The sequence below is a fragment of the Cheilinus undulatus genome, linkage group 8 (genome assembly GCF_018320785.1).
Source record: "Cheilinus undulatus linkage group 8, ASM1832078v1, whole genome shotgun sequence".
Taxonomy (NCBI): Eukaryota; Metazoa; Chordata; class Actinopteri; order Labriformes; family Labridae; genus Cheilinus; species Cheilinus undulatus.
The window spans coordinates 26,452,578-26,474,012 of NC_054872.1; the positions used below are offsets into that span (position 1 = coordinate 26,452,578).

The 21,435-nt window shown below is 38.3% G+C and overlaps 2 protein-coding genes across 4 annotated transcripts in view; one reads left to right on the top strand and one right to left on the bottom strand.

Annotated features, from left to right (window-relative positions):
- The window catches only part of zmp:0000001114 (suppressor of tumorigenicity 14 protein homolog), a 38,011-nt gene extending 24,222 nt beyond the window's left edge, over nt 1-13,789 (bottom strand). Inside the window, exon 1 of the mRNA XM_041793071.1 lies at nt 13,608-13,789. Coding sequence (XP_041649005.1) covers nt 13,608-13,628 — 21 coding nt within the window. The 5' untranslated portion in view covers nt 13,629-13,789. The remainder of the gene's footprint in view (nt 1-13,607) is intronic.
- Nucleotides 13,790-16,640: 2,851 nt separating this feature from the next.
- aplp1 (amyloid beta (A4) precursor-like protein 1) overlaps nt 16,641-21,435 on the top strand; it is a 67,140-nt gene continuing 62,345 nt past the window's right edge. The window contains exon 1 of one of the 3 annotated variants that reach the window (XM_041793123.1): nt 16,641-16,951. In XM_041793123.1, the coding sequence (XP_041649057.1) occupies nt 16,886-16,951 (66 nt within the window). In that variant the 5' untranslated portion in view covers nt 16,641-16,885. The remainder of the gene's footprint in view (nt 16,952-21,435) is intronic. The other 2 variants (XM_041793120.1, XM_041793122.1) reach the window with 2 other exon arrangements.

The following is a 21,435-nucleotide window of genomic DNA, read 5'->3' on the forward strand; positions in this document are numbered from 1 at the left end:
TTTTATCTGAACCAAAGCATCACAAAAACCATTATTGTTTTTAATAATCCTATTCCTTGTTGAAATAATATAGTGAGTCAGTCAGCAGGAGAGGTGGAGCGAGTCAGAGCAAGCAGACACTGTGTGTTTAATAGATCACATACGGCACCAATCTCCAAAAGTAGAAGGCTTAAAGGTTAATTTACTAATGTGTGGCACCCAGGTAAAATGTATATTTTTCAGCGCTTTTTATACATTACCTTGATCATATTTATCATACAAACAGCAGCCTGATGTGCAGGGGACCTGCCACAGATGACGAGGCCCTGTGCATTGTGCATGATCTCCACATAGGGAACAATGGGCTTGGTCATGCCTCATGCGTGCAGGCAGGTTTGGGCGTGGCCTGTGTTTCTGATTCTGTCTACTATCCTCCCTTAATAGTGGAGGACTAATAATTAATTATATATTAAAAATATATATATAAATATATATTTAAAGAACATAGACTGTTATGTATGCCATCTCATCGCAACTTCAATCAACCTAGAAACCAGGAGAAGACCGATCATCGGCCTTGACCATTATTGAGGCCTATATTTGGCATTTGGCTGATTATTGGTGTCGGCATTTTATTTGCCAATAATAGCCAAATATAAATCGTTCTAAAGTATGATAGTTTGGCTCTAAGGTGTGTCTTCTCCTCTGTCTTAGTTTAACTCTTCTCAGTGTCAACAAAAGTCCTCAATACGATACAATCTGACTTGCTAGATTTCACATGAGTACAAGCTACACTAACCCTTGGTGCCACTGACACTGACACAGTAAACGTATGGCAGTACTTCCTGTCTTCCACTTTTTGGATAACACTATATTACTTTTGCCACATGAAGTACATTTTCTAATTTATAATAAATACATATCAGTTCCTAATATCAGTTATCAATCTCATGAATTACTTATAAACAGCATTGGCCCTGAAAAAGCAATACTAGATCAACCCCTAAAACAGAGGCCATGGTCCTTAATGCATTGTTCACAGGATCAAGTACCTGTCCTGGGGCTGTTTTGGGCCATATTTCACGTTTATCCTCAGCTGTCCTATCAAATAAAGGCAAAAAGTTAAAAAAATAAAACTTCTCAAGAAAAACTAGGAGATCACTGATAACACATTGTTTTCTTCACTCTTTAACTTATCTTTCTGACCCCTTGTTTGGTTTTTAGGCATCTCCACAGCTAGCATAATAACATGACTTGAATACAGGGAAATGCTGTTCGTTTTTCAACCCAATGAACAGTTCTTTACACATAATTTTGTAATGCAATATGGAATTTTCCATTGACATTGCTGCAACACTACACACACTAATCCATTAAAGACAAATGCATCTCTGACTCACATTCTGATCTGTGGATTAACAAAAATATGTTGGGCAAGGTTTTACTGGAGGAACAGATTATTTGCAGAATTGTGTAAAACTAATAACAATATTAAACTAATGAACTTTGACACATGTGATGTGTAATGCCCTAAACTAATTTTCAAGCACAGCAGGTTCAGACAGGCAGCATGCACAGCCTACTACATGTCAGCAAAACTGGTAAAACTAGTTTAGTGACTGTGACAAAGCTCCCACACTCAGACCCTCATAAACACATGCATACATTCAAAAACTGCATAATATAAAGGATGCCTTGAAGAAATGATGAGCTTGTTGCTTCAGGCTGTGTGTGTCTGTCGATACTGTGTGTGTGTGTCTGTTGTTGGGCTCTCTTGAGTGGGCGGACGAAGAGAAAGGTTTCGGGCCGCTTAGTAATCAACACACAATGAATTCAGTGCCTGAAGAAGCCTGAGTGCCATTAGGGATGGAGAATCACTTTGGTATTAAATCAATTTGTCAGATGTGCTGCCCCTTAAGATGGGGGCTCAATTACACGAGTCTAGATGATAACTCATGGCAATTAAGGCCTATTCTTACCCGGCTCCGGTCTCCACACATGCTTTCTAATTGGAATCTCAAACAGCAATCATGGGCCCGAATGAGGGAAATCATTAGAGATGGGGGTCAGCGAGCGCTCCAGGGTCTCAGCCCACCCTGATCATAGCCTAATAAAACCATTACATGCTCTTTATCATATCCCATTCTCCACTCCAAAAAAGAAATACTATCTAATTTTTACACTTAGTGCAGCGTTTTTTATCATTAAATACCAGCTTCATTCTGTATGCTGTTCCACGGGAGGTAATCCTGTCTGTCTTTAACACCAAAAGTATGAGGGAATGCCACATTGTGCCGACGCGAACTACAACAAACTGTTAATGTTCAACAAGAGAACAGTGGAAGCTGCAGAATAAGGTTTAAGAGTATTTGGAACAGTCAAGATTTCTAGTAAATAGAAAAGTGAGGGGTGATTCTGTAGTGTCTGCACCTGTGTATGTCTAAAAAGTTAAACCAGTTTAACAAGTGTGATAGAAGTACGGTGAGGTGTGGTGTTAGAAAAAAACAGGTCTGCCTTCAGGCAGAGTTCTACTATATTATTCACTAACTGATCTTTATAGTTTTCATTCAGAATGGTTTATTTATACAAACCCAGTTCTCCTGTCAGCTAAAGGGTTTAAAATTTATCGTAATGTATTTGGCTGCCTTTAAGGAATTAGCAATTAACATTATTTTACTGTATTGGATAGAGAATGTCCTGTTGCTTTCTTTTTCAAGTATCTGTCTTTTATCAATGACCACATTTAATGTGTACAACATAATACCAAAACAGTGTAGGAGTGAGTGACATAACTAGTTTTGAACGAACAATATGCAAATTTCAGCCACCAGGGGGCTCTCTCAGAAAAAATAACAAAATACGTGTAGAAGAGATCACCACAATTTCAGTGAAAAACTCTAGATACTGTGACTTCAATATTTCAAAAATGTTCCAATTTGAACAAAAGACAATATTCCCCTTTGTCCTTTTGTTCCCTATCATGCCTTTATTATATTTGCAATAATTCTGGATTTTAAATTCAAAAAAGTGCCCTTTTGGGTTTGAATAGGCATAAAAAAACAACAAAAAACAACAAAACAAAACAACTACACTTATCTGTTCTGACATTTTATTTATTTGTGCCGTTTTAAATCTGATTTATGCTATTTGTAATGATCAAATTCTTTTTTATTTATGTTTTACATAATATCCCAACTTTTTCAAAACAGAAACTCAGGAAGCAGATTAGGGGACTCTTTCTGCCATTGATCTAAAAAAAAAAACCTGGCATACTAGAGGTAAAATGTTTAAATGCTCAATCAATAAACATAAATATGTATAATATGATACCAATCAGGACTGCAAAATCACGCAGAAGCATGAAACAAAAGCAGCATATGTTCGTTTTGTTTTGTTTCAGGTCTCAGTTGACATGTAAAAAAGGCATGAAAGAAGAAAATAGCAAATAAAGAACAACTAACGTAACACTGAAAAGCTTTGAACAACAAAATAAGACTGATTTAAACTTCATATTCAGGCCAACAAATGACTACTTTGGTCAGTCATAAATATTTAATCACATGATGTGATGTGTTAGTATAACAGGACCTTTAGGAAAGCATTCAGTCTTAATTATCTGACTCTCCATACATGGTAGTTAACTGCTAACCTCTTCAAGATCTCAGCTTCATTATTTATTGTGGTTAACATTTGATCATATTGTACTATATCTGGCATATAGTTTTCATCAGGTGACATTTCCTTAATCTAAGCATCACATTGGTAGGTGTAACAACCATGACCTTTATCATTGTACGGTTTTGATTCATTCACCAATTTCTGTCTGAGGACATTACAATTTGGCTGTTCTACAACATGGTAATCATTTCTGTTGTTAGAATTTTTTAGATAATTATTCACAATATCCGTTTAATTTTAAGTGATTTGCTTGAAATGTTGGGATCATGAACTGAAAAAATATTCATTGATCTTTATTAGAAATTTCTGTCCCCCTTTTATTTTATATTTTGGGGCATTTACTTGGCAATTTTTAAAAGTATTTTAATGGAAATTTTGAGTATCTGCTTGGACATTTTAGAGTGTTTTTTTTTTTAGTTTTGGGGAATTTGCTTTGAATTTGTTTACATTAGCATGGGAATTTGTGGAATTTATTTGGACATTTTGCGGCGATTTCATGTAAAATTAGGAAATGTATTGCAATTTTGGGGAATTTACTTAAACTTGTGTTAATTTTGTATTTTAATGGTAACTTGGGAAAATAATTTGCACATTTTGGGAATTTCACTGGGCATTGGGGGTACTTCTTTCATGGAAATTTCAGGGAATTTTTTATGGTGCTTAGGGAAATTTTTATGGAATTTGGGAAAAACTGATTTGAATGTTAATGGGGAAAAATCACTGAAACATTTTGGGAATAAATAAGAAAAATTGGGGATTCTTATTAAGGTATACTTTAAAAAAATATTATTAGGAATTTTCACACAAATTTTGGGCAAATTCTTTGAAATTGTAGGAAATTTGTGTAGATTTTGGAATGGAAAATGCCCAAGAAATTGCAGTGGTAATTCTGTCCATGCTTGGACTTCACAAGCCCCTGTGGTTCATCTGCAGGCATTTGTGGACATAACTTTTGGTATGAACCAAAAGACAAGTCTGAGCTATTAAACGTATCAAGTCCTACCTATCCCAATTAAGTGGGAGGAACAAAAAACACATTCCAAACAACAGCTCAGGTCTCAGGAGGTTAAAGCCACTGTAAAACCTGCACATCTAACTATCTAGTACTTTTTCCAGAGTGTGTAAACAAGGTTGTGCCTTTAGATTTCATGTTAAATGTTCCAGTTTCTTCATATCATCATGAATCTAGAATATTTGTCACCATGGTGTATTTTTTCATGCTGAAAGAAGCCAAACAGTGCACAGACAATTTCAGTGCTCCACACATGTAGCACTGCGGCCACAAAACACAGATAGAATCACTGCACATTTTAAGACATCATAAAAAATGATGCAACTGAACACATTTCTGAGTTCCTTTCCAAACATTCATCTTTCTCTTCAACCTGGACCCTACACTACCCAAAATGCAGCTTGATAGCTGACAGACATCCAGGTGTGTCATGCTAATGGCGGTTAACATACCCTTAAGATGCTAGCCTCAAGCTTAGCTGAGGAGCAGGCTACTGGTGTGTTTACCTTTCTGGAGCTCCTCATAGACAGATTTCTGATGTAATTTCAAAATAAGTAGGCTAAAGCTAAAACTGATGCTGCCTCAAGCAACATCACTTGAGGCACTTATTCAGACTTCTTCCTCTTCCGCCTGAGTCCCAACAGGCTTTAAACAACTTTTTGGCCCACAAACGAACTTTGATGTACAGGTTAGTGATGTTTCCATTTAAAATGCTCACAGAAATGGGCTGCAGAATCCTTCAACGCATTTTAGGGCTCATTGGCCTATGATTTACCTCATTAAAAACACCAACCTGACTGTAGTCCCAAAACATTTCACAGTTAAAAAGAGTGTTGCTACATCCTCACACCGTACTGAAACCTTGTAAAAGTGTTATTGCTCATAGTTAAAGAATGAACCCATCCAAGGTCTGTCACTGTTTGTTTGAATTCATCACTCTGTGAAGTTCACATTAAAACATTAAAAAAAAGTTGTGACTTTAACACCACATTTACTTCAAGCACGTTGCTCAGTTTCAACATGGCTGCCCTTGAATTATGGCCTGAAATGTGAGAGAAAAGCAGTGTGGCCTTGCCTAAAGAATTATTTACTCACTCTGCTGACTCACCACAGAAACAGAGAACAGACAGACTACATTAATCATAGTATTCCCATTTGATCCAGTATCTATGGCACTGCCTGACTGACCCTGTTGTCAGTGAGTAATCAAATATTAACTATGAAGGGAATTTTCATTTATCAACCGTTTCACGTGTGCTATCTCTTCAACTTAAAGCTCCTGTGTGGAAGAGTTTTTAGCTGGTTATGTGACAGACTGAAAGTCAAACTAATGCCTCTTCGTGAACTAGAAAAGTACACATTAAATAAAGTATACTATATAATGTATGTAATTGCTGCTACAGGGTAGGTGACTGATGAAATTGTTAGCAGCAGGCTGCACAGCCATTGTGTAGGTTTTTCTACTGCCAAGATTTACAGTGAATGAGGCATTTTAGTGTAAAGAGAAGGCAGGAACCCTGTAGCTCTGCAGACCTCGTCTCAGTCCCTTCTATCAATGAATTGATTCAGATGACGCTGCTTTTGACAGTTTTGTGCGATTTTTTTTGCTACTGACTGTGCACTCTGTTTCAGCTTAAGAGCTGTCATTATGCCTTTTCCATGTACCTGTTTTTATAAGGCAATATCAAATGAAACATTTGTAAATGACAGTGATGTTATTTGAGCATCTGTATAAATGCCCTGTTGTTGAGTTGCCTAATTAAGGTTGCGAAGCTGATGGATCCACATATGTGTCATCGGCTGGATCCATCTTGTAAAGCTTCTATCTGAAACAAGCGTATGACCAATCAATCAGTGTCCATTAAGGAGAAAGAGGAGGTAACTACAGGCATCGTTTAGTTGTACTGTAAGCCTATAAATAACGGTGACTGTGAAGAGGTTAGTGCAGATGCAGCTTTAATGGTAGTTTTATCAGAACTGGACATTTCTTTACCAAAGAAAGAGCAAAGAACCACACTGAAAGCCTTAAGAAAAGATGCTTTTGCTCTTCTCCCAATCGGCTTCAGCATGAGTTAAATTTACCAGCTTGGCTCCACTGATAGTGAAAAATTATAGAAGCTGTCTGTCAAGGTCTACATTTGCAGTTTACCCCCAAAGTGGGGAGCATAATTTATCATGTTTTGTTGTCCTGATTGGCCCTAAATGAATGTGACAGACCGATGGTGACTGGATGAATGTTCTGAGTTTTTTCAAAGGTCCTGGCTGTCCCAAACACTGTATGGGCTGATGGATGTGACACATATTGTCAAGTTAGAGTCTGATATAAAAAGATCAGAAATATACAGGAAAGAGGAATGGTGAGAGGCAAGAAAGGAGACAAGTTGGAGAACAAAGGACATGTAAATTATTAGAATTTTATTAAGTAACCCTAGATTATATAATTAAATATTTTAATAGCTGACCACGCCCTACCCCTTTCATCATATTTTTCACCACAAAAAGAAAGGGAATCTGTGTTTGGTAGATTATTTCTTTGTTGTAACAATGCTTCTTGGCAATAGATCTTATACCATTGGAAAGTCTGTTTATTTCCCTTTTAAATGGTGCAACATTTGGAACAGGTAATTCTGGGATGAGCAGCAGAGCTGAGTATGTGGGTTGTTCTTATGGAACTTGGCCTTCTGTTGGGAGATGGTACTAGGGCTCACTCCACCATTTAAAAAGGAAATAAACAGGCTATTTAACAGTATCAGATTTATTACCAAGAAGCATTTTACAACAAATAGTCTACCAAACACAAATTTCCCTACTTTTTGTGTTAAGTTTAGACACAGTCCCATGTGGTAGGAAAAAAGACAATGGTAAACAGGGGGCGCCATAATCAATACAAATTTACATCTTCTCATAATAGTTTTAAAACTAATTCTTCTGTGAGTATTTAGGTTTAAACAGCCTGCCGTGCCATAAAAAACTATGGTACCTTAAGTTGATTATTCATAAAAATGTACAGAGTTTGAGAATTGGATTGATGTCTGGCTTTAACATTTCATCAGTTTCGTTCTGTTTCCTCCATCAGTTGGAATATATTTATGGCATGACTGTTAATTCATCCACTATCCTGTTTCTTCCTTAGGATGACAAAAGAATATTTCAACAGCTGGCTTCTGACCTACTGTATTTAAGACTATTTTAGACCTAAAACAAGCCAAACCATTTCTTGAAACGATAACAAAACCTATTGTGTTATTGTGATTTCTTATTGGCCTCTTCAATACAGCAGGATTTACCAAATAAAATGCCTTGATGCCTATGCAAATATACACAATTTCGCCACCTACAACAGCATTTTAAACAAAGAGTCATGACTGTTCTGTATCCTGAATATAAAGCAGTTCATTTCATGGAAAATCAAACACACCATCCTAAAGAGCAACAAGAATTGAGAGAAGACAGTCCTTTTCTAAGTTGGTGTTTTTTGTCACCCAAAGAAGGGAGGCAAGTAAGAATATGACTGTGTCACATACCTCACAGTGTGTGCCTCTTCACATCTCTAAGCTTTGAGATACCACTAACAGATGTGAATACTTTCATAACAGGCTACCGCTTTAAATAGTCCCTTTAAATGTCACATTATATTAAGAAAGAAAACCTGTCTCTTTGGCTGTAACTGTTTGCCCCCGCTCTCATCAGTACACATATTGGCACTCTGCAGTGTGTATTTCCCCAGGCATGAGGACTGTTTTTATGAAGCTGTCAAATGATGGAGGAAAGAGCCGGTGAGTTTCAGCAGCATTGACCAGAGCCTTGTAACCATTAATGAATCCCATTGCAGAGCGAAGTTCACCTTTGGCTGCTTGACACTATTTTCTGCCCACATTCTCTGCTGGTTTTTCCGTGCGTCTCAAACAAGACTGAATTATGTAGGAACAAGAAATGTATGATGGAGATTTACATAATGTATGCAAGCTCCAGGAGAATTTGACCTATAGGTTAGGAAAAATAATCTTTCCGCAGATTTCACATCCAATTATCTCTTAAAATTCAAGCTGTTAAAATATAGCCTTGCAACATGCATGGGGGCTCTGTAGACAGACAGGAGCTTGTATTGGTTGATCCAAAATCACTGTTTATTGTTTTTACATGTCTATAATTTATTTTCATTAAGTATTTTTTAACACTCAGCCCAGCTCTCACAGCAGCATGAGGTAAAATCCTCAGCACCACAGAGTAAACAGAGGAGTGACCCCTCCCCTTAACTATCAACAGTTGGAGATAATGGCTGAAGATGTAATACCTGCGTCTCCTTCAGAGGAGCATGCTCATCCCTGGTCAACATCAAGACTCTTTGCCTTTCAAACCACAAGGAACAACAGCCACATAATGCGCTGCCTACTGTGTCTACCGTAAACGCTGGAAATCTCCAGCTTAAAATAGCATGTCAAATCTAAGAAAGCACATTATGGTAAGTAAGATAAACAAGAAAACGACTGCACTGCTGGTTGGCTTAACATAAAAGTTCAAATCTCTGTTTTAACTTGCAGACTGCAAAGACACAGTTGTGTCAGTGATAAATGATGTCACGTGTCCAACCACCTCTACAACTCTGCCACAAATGTGATTTTACGCTGCATTATTTAATGTTACGTCATAGGTGATACTGTCATCTTGTGTGTGGCATATCTCTTATATCAGTGATTATACCTAACATGGTTATAAGTTGGGGCTAATGGGCCAAAGTTGTCTTTGGTTTAATAAGTTTCAGTTTGGCTTGCCAAATTTGTTGAGTGATAATCAGGATAAAAATTCATAAATTGGAGTTAAAAAGTGAAAATTAAATTAAAAAAGGCAAAAGTGGGGAGCAGGTGGCCTAGTGGTTAAAGGCGCTCCCCATGTAGGCAGGCGGCCAGGGTTCGAATCCAGCCTGAGGCCCTTTACCGCATGTCTCTCCCCCACTCTTGACCCTGTTTCCGACTCTATCCTCTGTCCTCCCCTATCTAATAAAGGCACAAAAATGCCCAAAAATAAATCTTTAAAAGAAAAAAACAAAAACAAAAAAAAGGGCAAAAGTCAGAAATGAGGCCAGTTCATAAGATTAATTTCATAAATATGATCCAAAAATCATTCAAACATGATAAAGTAAATATAATGTGATTAAAACTGCAATGTACAAATTCATGTAGGTATGTGAGATTAAAATCATCCTGTAGAAATAAGATAACTGTTATGAGAGAAAGAGTCTGTTTTTTCTCATTATATTGATTTTTTCACCCCATAATTGTGATTAACAAACATAACTTGACTGCTGCTTTATGAATTAAGTTAAGTTTTTTATTCATTTTACTTTTGGCAAGTTATGCTACTTTATTTCTGACAATGTGCAGTTTACATCACTACCCCTGAATAATATGTTGTAATGCAATACATTTTAATAAATTGCACAAAATGAAGTTACTCACCACTTAAATAGTCTTGTAATAAGGTACTTATTCACTCTTACTCAAGTACTTATTTTTATGAGAACTTTTACTTCTACGTAAGTAATTATTGTTAAGCAACAGTACTTTTACTTGAATACTGTAACTGTGTACTCTACCCAGCACTGGGCAAAGATAGGCAATTACCTGGGGCCTCATGCACAAAAGAGCCTCAAGGCAAAGGTGTGCACCGAATGTGAGGTACACATCAAAAATTATTTGACTTATATAGACGAGGGTTAAGAATGTAAATAAGGAGCCCTCTTTGTCTTCATATCAGCAAATTATAGCAAGCTATAACTACATAAAAAATATCAAATCCATAACATACTAATAAAATAAATGTTAGCACATGATCTTATATTACATTAGTAGTGTGCATATATTGTTTATTTCATTTGTACGATTATCTGTATCATCATTTTATTTTACAGATATTGGCCAAAATCAATTGATTCAAATGTGTGCTACTTTGGCTTCACTGCAATGTGCATCTTCTCCTTTGGTTATGTTCTGCCCACAACAATATCTGACAAGCTTGATGTCATACAACTACCAGCCAATCAACATTGCAGCCTGGGTGGCACTGACACAGGGAACATGTGACACTACTTCCTGTTTTCTGCTGCTACTAGTGCTAAATTGTTTTTTTTTTTCCATCATTTTACCTTGCAATTTTACATGGCCACATTAAGTACATTTTGTTTATAATAAAAAATACATATTGGCTCCAAGTATTGGTTATCATTCACATGTACTTCTAATAGGAGGTATCAATATCAGCCCTGGAAAACCAATACCAGTCAACCCTTACTATAAAGAAGAGTGAGAACATTCTCACATTATGCCAATAAAATAGTTAATACATCGGCACTAAATATTGTCAGACATGCTCATATCTGCCAATATCAATGATAAACTTTTCAGCTACTATCTACCAATACTTACATCATGCCAATAATATTGTGCATCCCTGTTATCAATTTTTAACCTAGTGGTTAATTTGAAAAACAATTACTATAAGCTTTAACTTCCATTAGTAGTTTCTTTAAACATCATTTTAAAAGCCAGAGTATATGGCCTCCTGAGCTAATGGAATTATCAGGCAAAATGTCCCAGGCTTTTATTGTGAAAAGCCCCTTCCCTTACACGGAGTTAAGGACTGCCAGAGCTCTGCTGTTGATAATCATGTATCAAAAAGGTTCCTACTGCTTACAGATTAGAAGCAATCGACCTCGTGGAAGTAATGTGACTGGATTAAATCTTTTACTGGATGTAAATCATCAGGACCTGTTCTGCTGTCTCATGGCTGTTTTTATTGAAATATTATAATTACAAAGGTACAGCAGACCTTTTAACGATAAGTTTAATAACTCTACAAATTTGTTTGTCTTTTGTTTGTCTTTCTAGTAATATATAGCATGGTAGTTATACAAAGTGGTTTTGTAAATAATCTTGATAAGAAAATGGAAAGTGGCAGGTCATGTGTCATTGAAATGGTTTTGAAGGGGACATATTTTACCTTTTCAAGACAAGTTAATATTGTTCTCAGAGGTCCCCAAAACATGCCTGTGAAGTTTGTTGCTGAAAAAACACTCCAGTATAGGATTTTTGCATGTCTAAAAACCCCTCTGTTTCAGCCCTCCTCAGAACAAACCATGTCTGTGGCTTTAAATGGTAATTAGCTGTCTAATTCTGCCCCTAACCACACCTCCTTCAGGAGTGGCACTCCTGATGTTGCAATGTTACAAACACTTTAATCCAAAGTTAAGGATCTGACTGGGATTCGAACCATCAGTCTCCGAGACCAAAGGCAGCAGGGTGACCCACTGAGCTTATCCAGCAACTCAGCTGGCAGCAGAGGAGAGAAGATCAGGAGACGAGCGTGGAACTTTCCCACATGAGTTGCTAACTCCCCACATGAGGTCATGAGAGTAAAATCTGAGAACGGCTTGTTTCAGCACACATTTTCTGAAAGGTGGAGAAAGAGAGGGTGGAAGGGAATGGATTTTTCTAGTATTTGAGGGGATTGTGGACAGGCCAGGAGCACATATTTTTGTTAGTAAAAACAGAAAAAGTGATTTTTGCACAGTATGTCCCTTTTAACATTTACTCCTGCTAATCTTCAGCAGAACGAAAAGATTAACTGTTACTGATGTTAACATTTCTGTTAATAGATTAATGGCTAACGGAGTTAAATTTTGGATTAATTGCACCAACTTCTTACAGTTATACATATAAAAGGTGATTTGTACAAATGGAATGTCAAATGTGCCTGAGGTAAAACTTCCATGTGGTTTCTCTGCCTATCCCGCTGTGGATCGGATTCCTATAAATGAGTTTCTACCTAAAAGCAGCATAAAACTGTTTATCCATCCATTTTAAGGAGGAGTCTTTATTTGATAGATGAGGACAGTTGGAAACAGGGATGAGAGAGGGGGAGCAGCATGCGGCCAAGGGCCTCAGGCCGATTCGAACCCGGGCCATCCGCGTACATGGGGCGCACCTTAAACCACCAGGCAACCTGCACCCCATGGCACTTCTGTTTTAAGATGTATGGTGTCTCTGATCGCCAGTCTATGAGAGTGGCTGTCAGATATGATTGGTCTGCAGCCAGACTGTCTTGCCATCATCCAATACCACTCATCCTGTTTGGGGTCACAGGGGCTGGCATTGAAGCTGTAACTTGGGGAGAGGTGAGGTACACCCTGATATGGTCGCAAGAGCAGACATCTGCTTTAGCAGCCGCTTGCTCACACTTGCACTCACAGTCAATCTAGAGTCACCAATTTTCCTAACAAGCATGTCTTTCGATCATGGAAGGAAGCGGGAGAACACTGAGAGAACCCATGCATGCTCCACACAGAAAGGCCCAGCCCAAAGGGAGTTTGCAAAAGAAACCCTCTCACATGCCTCTGTGCAGCCCCATAAAACTGTATAATGTATGGAACACTGATGGCATTGAAGTAGTTTACTTGATATGTCCTGATATTTAGTTCAACTAAAATGAAATAATGCTTGAAAATGTCTGTCTCCACTAGCTATGATTGCTTTCAGCTCTCAGGCCTCTTACTGCTCTTTGCCTGAGGCCTCCTAATGACTAAAGCCGCCCCTGCGAATGACACTGCGAGCCCAAGCCAAGAAGTCCTACTTTAGTCTTTCATTCAAACATCTGCATTAAAGGTTAACTTTCAACTAGTGTTTAAAAGTCTCAAAACGATACTAATGATCCAAAACCAACAGAGACAGTCAAAGTCTTTGTATCAGGGTTTGGCACGTCTGTTATGTCACTTCTGATAATGTAGTGTTGATTTCCAGAAGACAACAGGTAGCTCTAGACACAAGAGGAAGAGCAGAGTATGTAGTACAGGTCACTACAATGTCACTGCACTGGAAAGAAAACAGCCAACACTGACAGTAAAAACAAAAGGAATGTTAGAAAGGTAAACGTTAACCAAACTTACGTCGTATCTGGCGGAATACATCTTTCAAAAACACTCCTCGTTTGCACCTCTTCTCTTCCCGTTCCCAAGAGAGCTGCAAATGTATGGATCCTGGATATGTAATGTTTAATATCACGTAAAAAAGTAAACAGAACCCCAATAGAGTATAGAAGTATGTCAGTAGTAGCTACAGTTAAAATCTCTTCCCGTGTCGTCGAAACTGTTGAAACACCTGAATCGACCTCCCCTCCAACACCTAAACTTTAAACCACGCCTAGATTACCTACGAGAGCTGTCTGTGTGGAGCCGTCAGCTAGGTGAAGTTTGTTTTTATCATTGAACTTTGACATCACGGACATGAACACCCGCGCTTCCCCACAGACCAGAGAATGATGAGAGGTAACCGTCAATCTAAACACCTGCTTTCCTTCCTTTTAGGACTTAAAACTGTGAATGTGTGGCACATATAGGAAGAGGATCTCTTTATTTTTTTCAAACCGTGTGTTCCCCCTACTGGCCATTTGCAGATGTCGTTTCAACAATACTAAAGGGGGACAGTGCAGTGTACTCAAGTCACATATTAGCTGTAGTGTTTGGCAAGGTAAAAATACGAGTCAGCACGTTTTCTCAGCATAAGGATTCTAGTCCTGGTGTCTTGAACAAACGCATACTATATTTTTGTAGCCTGTGTGAATTAGAGAATGCGCTGATTTGTTTTTGATAGTATTCTGATAATAAGGGTGGGAAACAGTTGTGCATTGATAATTTCTCCTCAAATAGTTTGAAGTGTTTTTCATACTGGGGACCCTGTTCCCTGAGGGGGTCACCAGGGGGAGCTAATGGGTCGTGGAAACTTCGAACAGAGACCTGGGGGAAATGGAACAATAAAATCAACTAATAACATTATCTGTGACAATGACATTTTTATACAGGTGTATTAATATTTATTTTGAAACCCCTGCATCAGAATCAAGCAGCCACAGTAGGCAACCCCTGAAAACTACCCACCTATCTCCCCTTATAATGGAAAAAAAGGCATCTACATTAAGGGCATAGAACAAATGAATGGCAGCTAGCCTAAACATTTTAATATACAGTGCCTATAAATAAGTATTCACTCCCTACTCCCTTGGGTGTTTTACCTTTTTTAGTTTATAAATGTATATCATGGTCAATATAATTTGGCCTTTTTGTAAAACAAATCCAAAACATACTTCTTTAATGCCAAAGTCAAAACAGATTCCCACAGAGTAATGTAAATAAGATGAAGATACTTGTATAATGTAAAATAAGTGATTGCATAAATATTCACCCCAGTATTTACTAGATTCACCTTTGGCTACAATGACAGCACTGAGTCTGTGTGGATAGGTCTCAATCAGGCTTGGCATCTGTACACTGCAATTTTACACTATTCTTCTTTGTAAAACTACTCAAGATCTGTCAGGTTGTACAGAGATTGGACGTGAACAGCCCTTTTCAAGTCCAGCCACAAATTATCTATTAGATTGAGGTCAGGGCTTGTCTTAACTATTTCTGTGTAGCTTTGGCTGTATGCTTCGGGTCATTGTCTAGCTGGAAAATAAATTTTCTGCCAAGCCGTATTTCTATTGCAGACTCAATAAAATTGTATTTATTTTACCCTCTACCTTTACAAAGAAGCATCCCTGCAGCATGATGCTGCCACCACCATGCTTCACAGTGGGGATGCTGTGTTTGTGGTGCTTTGCAGTGTTTGGTGTCAACCAAACATAGTGTCTTGTTTGATGTACAAAAAGCAACCTTTTGGTCTCATCACACCAAAGAACTTTCTTCTTCTTGACCATGGAGTCTCCCACATGCCTTTTGGCGAACTCCAGTCAAGATTTAATCTGTTTTCTTTAACAGTGGCTTTCTCTTTGCCACGCTCCCATAAAGCTTTGACTGGTGAAGAACCCGGGCAAGAGTTGTTGTATGCAGAGTCCCTCTCATCTCAGCTGCTGAAGCTGGTAACTCCTTCAGAGTAGCCATTGGTGTCTTGGTGGCTTCTCTCACTAGTCTCCTTGCACGGTCAGTCAGTTTGTGAGGACAGCCTTATCCAGGCAGATTTACACTTGTGCTATATTCCTTCCATTTCTTGATAATGGATTTAACTGAACTCCTTTTCAATAACTTTTTCTCTGAGTTGCTTGGTGTCTTCTTTTGTCTTCATATTGTAATGGTAGCCAGGAATACTGATTAACCAGTGACTCGACCTTCCAGACACAGGTGTCTCTGCTCTAAGGTGATCCCCATTGTAGTTATTGTGAGACTACTAGCACCATTTGGCTGCACCTCTGTTGAATTACGTCAGTCACTTTAGGGGGGGGGGGGGGGTATTCAGTCATTACTTTGTAGAAATCTGTTTTCACTCTGACATTAAAGTGGTTATTTTTTTGTCGATTATTTTTGTAAAACAAAGCCAAATTATATTGACCATGATTGATTTATAAAATCTATAAAAGGGTTAAACATCCAAGGGGATGAATACTTTTTTATAGGCACAGTATAAAGGAAAATACATTAAAACATATAAAACTGCATGTTCATTTTATTTTGATATCAGTAGATGAATGTATGTGTGTATGTCGATGTGTGAGTGTACAGTAAGTACATATACATAGTTGGTAAAACTATGTATATGAACACTTGTCAATACTCCCACAATCCCAAAGATGTTACAGCAACCTGTCCAAAGTGTGCAATTTACACAGTTTTTTTTTTCTTGTTATCTGGCATTGGTCCATCCACAAGTAAAGTTGTGTTTGTTGTTTGTTTTTACTAATAATAGTGGGGGTTTTATTTGTTTATTTGAAAAAAAAAAACAGACTCACAAAGGAACACTGTAAACAACGTTATCTCTATTTCAGGTGGATTTTTCCTTTAAACTGACGCATGAAAACAAACAGACGAGTTTGCGCTTGCACTACCATCCATCTACCACCAGATGTCGCCCTCCACTAAACCATAGCGTAGACGCCACGAGAGCAGCCCATGATAAATACCCGCAGAAACAGGGCTTGGTTCTGTCAGACTTCATCCTGAGAAAATCCCTGGCTGCCATTGGAGAGAGAGAGACAGAGGGAGAGAGAGAGGGAGAGAGAGCCCAGTGGCACGAGCCAGCTGGACGCAGACGCAGGAGAAAGACTATCGCAGGACGAACGAACGCAGTATCCATCACTTCAGCTGATGTAACCACACAGCGTATGTTGGTGTCACATATTTAACCACAGTTGCTTCGTGATAAAAAAAAAAAGAGGGAGACAAAAGGAGGCGAGAAAATGGGACATACCGCAATACCTATATTGATGGCTGTTTTGTCCTACTGCGCGTGGGAACACGTCGAGGTAAGGATCAAATGTAACAGTGGCGCATTGAAATTCTGTTTTAACTTTGGTTCATTTTCAGAGAAAAATGCTGCTTTTTTTTTATTAATGTCGCGATCACATAGAGCACTAGTACTGTTTCTTGTATCTCCATTTTGCTGACACACATCCTTATCTGGGGCAGGTTTAATTTGTAAATGCATCCTCGCGCACCGTCCCTGTGTCAACAAGAGTAATGACGCACAGCGTCCACAAAATACATTAATAGTGACAGGAATAAAATGCAAATCCTTCTCTGAGATATTAACGCAAGCTCACTCTCAGAGCATGCAATTAAGAGGCTGTGGCTTACTGTATTTTTCGGCTCGCTGCGTCAAGTCTGGGCCTGTATGAAAAATGTCACACAGGCCTTTTTTTTTTTTTGTTGTTTTTTTTTTTTTTTTTTTTTTTTTGCTCAGTGGGAGGAGGATGGAGATCAAATCCCATCTCTGCATCCCATCTGGCCTTGTCAGAGGAGGAAATCAGCTTGCATCCGCGCTTTAGAAGAGTGCTGGTGCAGGATGGAGTCATGCATATTCTATTACTGTTCCATCTTTATGAAAGATCACAGAATCTTAAAGGAAACATGCCCCATTGTTAGATTTTCAGAGGACCATCTTCTTTTAATATGCCTCTTCTTCTACATAGAATGCATTAAAAATGCATGTAAATCTCCAAAGCTGGGGTGACTTTGATATATCATTGAACATGCAGTGCGATCTGGAGTATACTAATGAGAGATATGGGGTCAACCTATTGGCATTTGTCTCCATCAATAGCTAGAGAGGAGATACTGAAAGGGTCTTGTACAGAGCAGCAAATCAATGGGCCACCAGCTGCTCCCACCTCCCTCCTGTCTGGTCACGACTGTACAGCAGACGCACACTGTGACGGAGGCGACCTTTGATTCTCAATAACTTTTCAATCATCTGTCATCTTCCCCCCTCCTCTGAGGCGTGCATTAGGGTCCAAACATGGACGACTTGTGTGTAGGTAGGAGCAGGATGGTGTGTTTGAGATATGAAGGTGGAGGACGAGGGGGGGGAGAAGGAGGGAGGGAGGATGAGTCATGATGTCCCAGCAGGTCAAATGTACTTTTCCACCTGGAAATGAAAAGCAAACGAACCTGCTCTGAAGTTGATCTCCGGTCGAATATGGAGCATCTAGGGTGTTAATTCAGACTCCTCAAACTTAAGAGGATTTCAGAGATGTTTATTTATTAGCCATCTTGCACTGTGGGGTCTCTAACAGTCATAAAGCCTCTCCTTTCATTCTGAAATAATTTCACTTCTCTAAGAGCCTTAGTGGGATTACTGCTATGCTGAGGAACAGGCTTTAGCCTCATACAACCAGACCTGCCCATGAAGGTTTACACTGAAGATTACACTGTGAGAGGGTTGCTTAGGCTGGATTAAACCCTGGTATTAGTCCTAATAAAACTGTCAGCCTCCCTTAATTTACTCCTAATTCGTTCAGCTGAAATGTTTGAATTGGACAAATTTGTTTCAATCTCTCTTTTATAGTGTCACATTTTAATTTGCTGGTGCATTTGGACAATGTCAAATCATAATATAATCACGCCTGGAAATTAAATTTCAGCACAGTGCTTGGGGCGAGTAGGCTGACAGCCAAAGACATATTTAGTAGAAAAATCCAAACTTAGCACCTTCTACTGATACCAGGTTGTCACGTATGTCAAGTCTCAGTCATGGCCTCCCAGGTATCTCAGCTATAATAGCACTTACCTCTCCACAGCACCCAAAGCATTTAGCTAACTGACACACCAGACAACTCCGCTGGTACGAGAGGTCACGCATGAAAGATGACAGAAACAACGGCCTTATATCATGTAGTCCTACATTCATGGTGCGAGATGAATCATTTTATTTAAAGGTGGTGTTTTAAGCCTTTATTTAGGATCTCTATACTATTTTATCCTTTACATGATTGGGCATTTTAGATAACATCATGATTAATCACATTTTTCTTTGGAGTACATGGATGAGTTGTCATAGATTGAGCCATATTAGTCATCCCTGCTTGTCTTTGTATGTAGCAGTTCTTTGTAGCAAATGAATGAGCAGGTCTGCTCTACGCCACTGCTCTTTTGTTGTGAATTATTTTTTCAGATTTATCTCAGCATGTGCTGACCTTTGTAAACTGGATTTTGTATCTGTTCCTGAATATCTTGATCAAGGCCTCAACAAACACTCATTCTCTTCCGAGTTAATGTTAATATCTGACAATCATTCAGATATTTAATCATTTAGTCTAGGTTCTGTTGGTTGGGTATCATTTGGGTTTTTTCTAATACCGGTGCCAAATCGATACTTTTGAAAGATAAATGGGTACTGAAAGTCGACAGGAGATCATCTGGATATTGTAAATGATTGGCTGACATAGCTCAAAAAGATACCAGTAGATTATAAGATAAGGAGATGAAGCTGGTGTAACTTCTTAAAGAGGATCAAGTAAAATTCACTGGTGTTGCGTATGAGATGAACAATTAAGTACATGTGCCAGTCAGTGTAACTAATTCCTCGGTTGGAAGATGCAAGCAAAGCAGAGACATTACTCTAGTGAGTGAGCATGAATCACAAACTCCATCATGTATTTTGTGCCTTTCATTTAGAGTGGTGGGGGGTTGCATTTGGGTGGTGGGGTATCAAAATGAAGAATCGATATCTGTGTAGTTATTCGGTCCTGTAGGTATCAGATGTGTTGGTATCAATACCATGTCAGTACCAGATTTTGATACTCGTCTTTATTGATGAATGGTGTATAAAATAAGAATTTCTGAAAGCCAGGCTGACTTGCATAATGATATAGCCCATCAAGAATCTTTGTCATATAAATAAATAACAACTTCAAATAGAATAACATAAATTACAATAAAAAGATAAATAAATAATAGAGAGAATTGCAATGTTTTGGCAGTTTGCCCTTTGTGTAGAAACCAACCAACAGCTGCAGGTATTAAAATTATTAGGGATGCACAGTATTATTGATAATGTTGTTATTGGAAGATAATAGTTTTTAAAAGCAAATTAGCTGTATCAGCAGATTGGGAATCAACACTGACTTGGTACCAACACATCCGATACCTACCATACCAAATTATAAGACAGATTTTGGTGCTTCATTTTGTACCCTGCCACCCTACAAAATCTCTGTCACTTCAAAGGAAAAGTACAAAATACAGCCACCATGTGGTGGCAGTACCACATTAAAACTAGGGCTGAACAATTTGCAAAATAATCTGATTGCGATTTTTTTCCCTCAATATTGCAAGTGCGATTTAAGATGTGATTATTTTTAGGTTCCTCATCTTACATATTTTTCAATGAAGACAAGAAATAGATTATTTTATCTTTAAACCATTTTTAATATACTGGGGCAAAGCAATTTAAAACGCATATCTAATTGTGGTTATTTTGGCTCATATTGCAAATTTGATATCAATTGCTATGTTAAAGAGGATTATCATTTTATGAAGCCACCAGAGGAGGCGCTCCAACACCAGAAATCATTCAAACTAAAGTTCAATGACACAAAAGAGGATTATCATTTTTATTTTGATCTCATTTTAATTCAGAAAAAAACGTATTCATTAGTTTAGCAGGGATTTTTATCTGTTATAAAAATTAGCTATATAATTTTTTTAAAATTATGAACCTGGTATTATGGATACAAAATGTACAAGAGGCATCAGGCTGCATTTGATATGGTGGGGCGTTTTGGTCTCATCTGTTGTAGACCTCTACAATAGGCCGACATTGACCATGGGGCGGGAACTGATGTGCTAATCCTTAATGTTTTTTTTCTTTTGTTTGTGGTTTTTTGTTATTAATTTTTATGCCCCTCCTCCTTACCCTAACCCTAGCCTTTAAGGTCTGGGTTTCCTAACCATAACCCCATCCATCCATCCATTTTCTATACCCCTTATTCTGTTCCGGGGTGGGGGGGGCTGGAGCCTATCCCAGCTGTCATTGGGCAAGAGGCAGGGTACACCCTGGACTGGTCACCAGTCAGTCGCAGGGCTGACATATAGAGACAGACAACACATAGAGACAGACAACCAGGCACTCTCACATTCACACCTATGCCGAATTTAGAGTGATTAGTTAACCTAATACGCCTCCTAACCATAACCCTCTTTGGGTTTTCCTTAGTTTGTTGTGTATTAAATCAAAATCCATCCCCCTTAGGATTTTTTTTTCATTCTTAAAATTCTGTCATTTGAAAATAGCCACCTACCGTAACCTCTGACAGTGAGTGGCAAAAATACATTCAGTACGTCATTCAGGTTCTGGCTTGGGTAACGTGCGTCAGTTCCCATCCCCATGGTCAAGGTCTATGGAATGTTATATGCTTTTATTTCGAACATGTTAACAGTCAAAGTATAAAGCATAAAAAACAAAAAAGACAAAAAAGAATAAATTTTAAAAAAAGAAAAAAGGACAAAG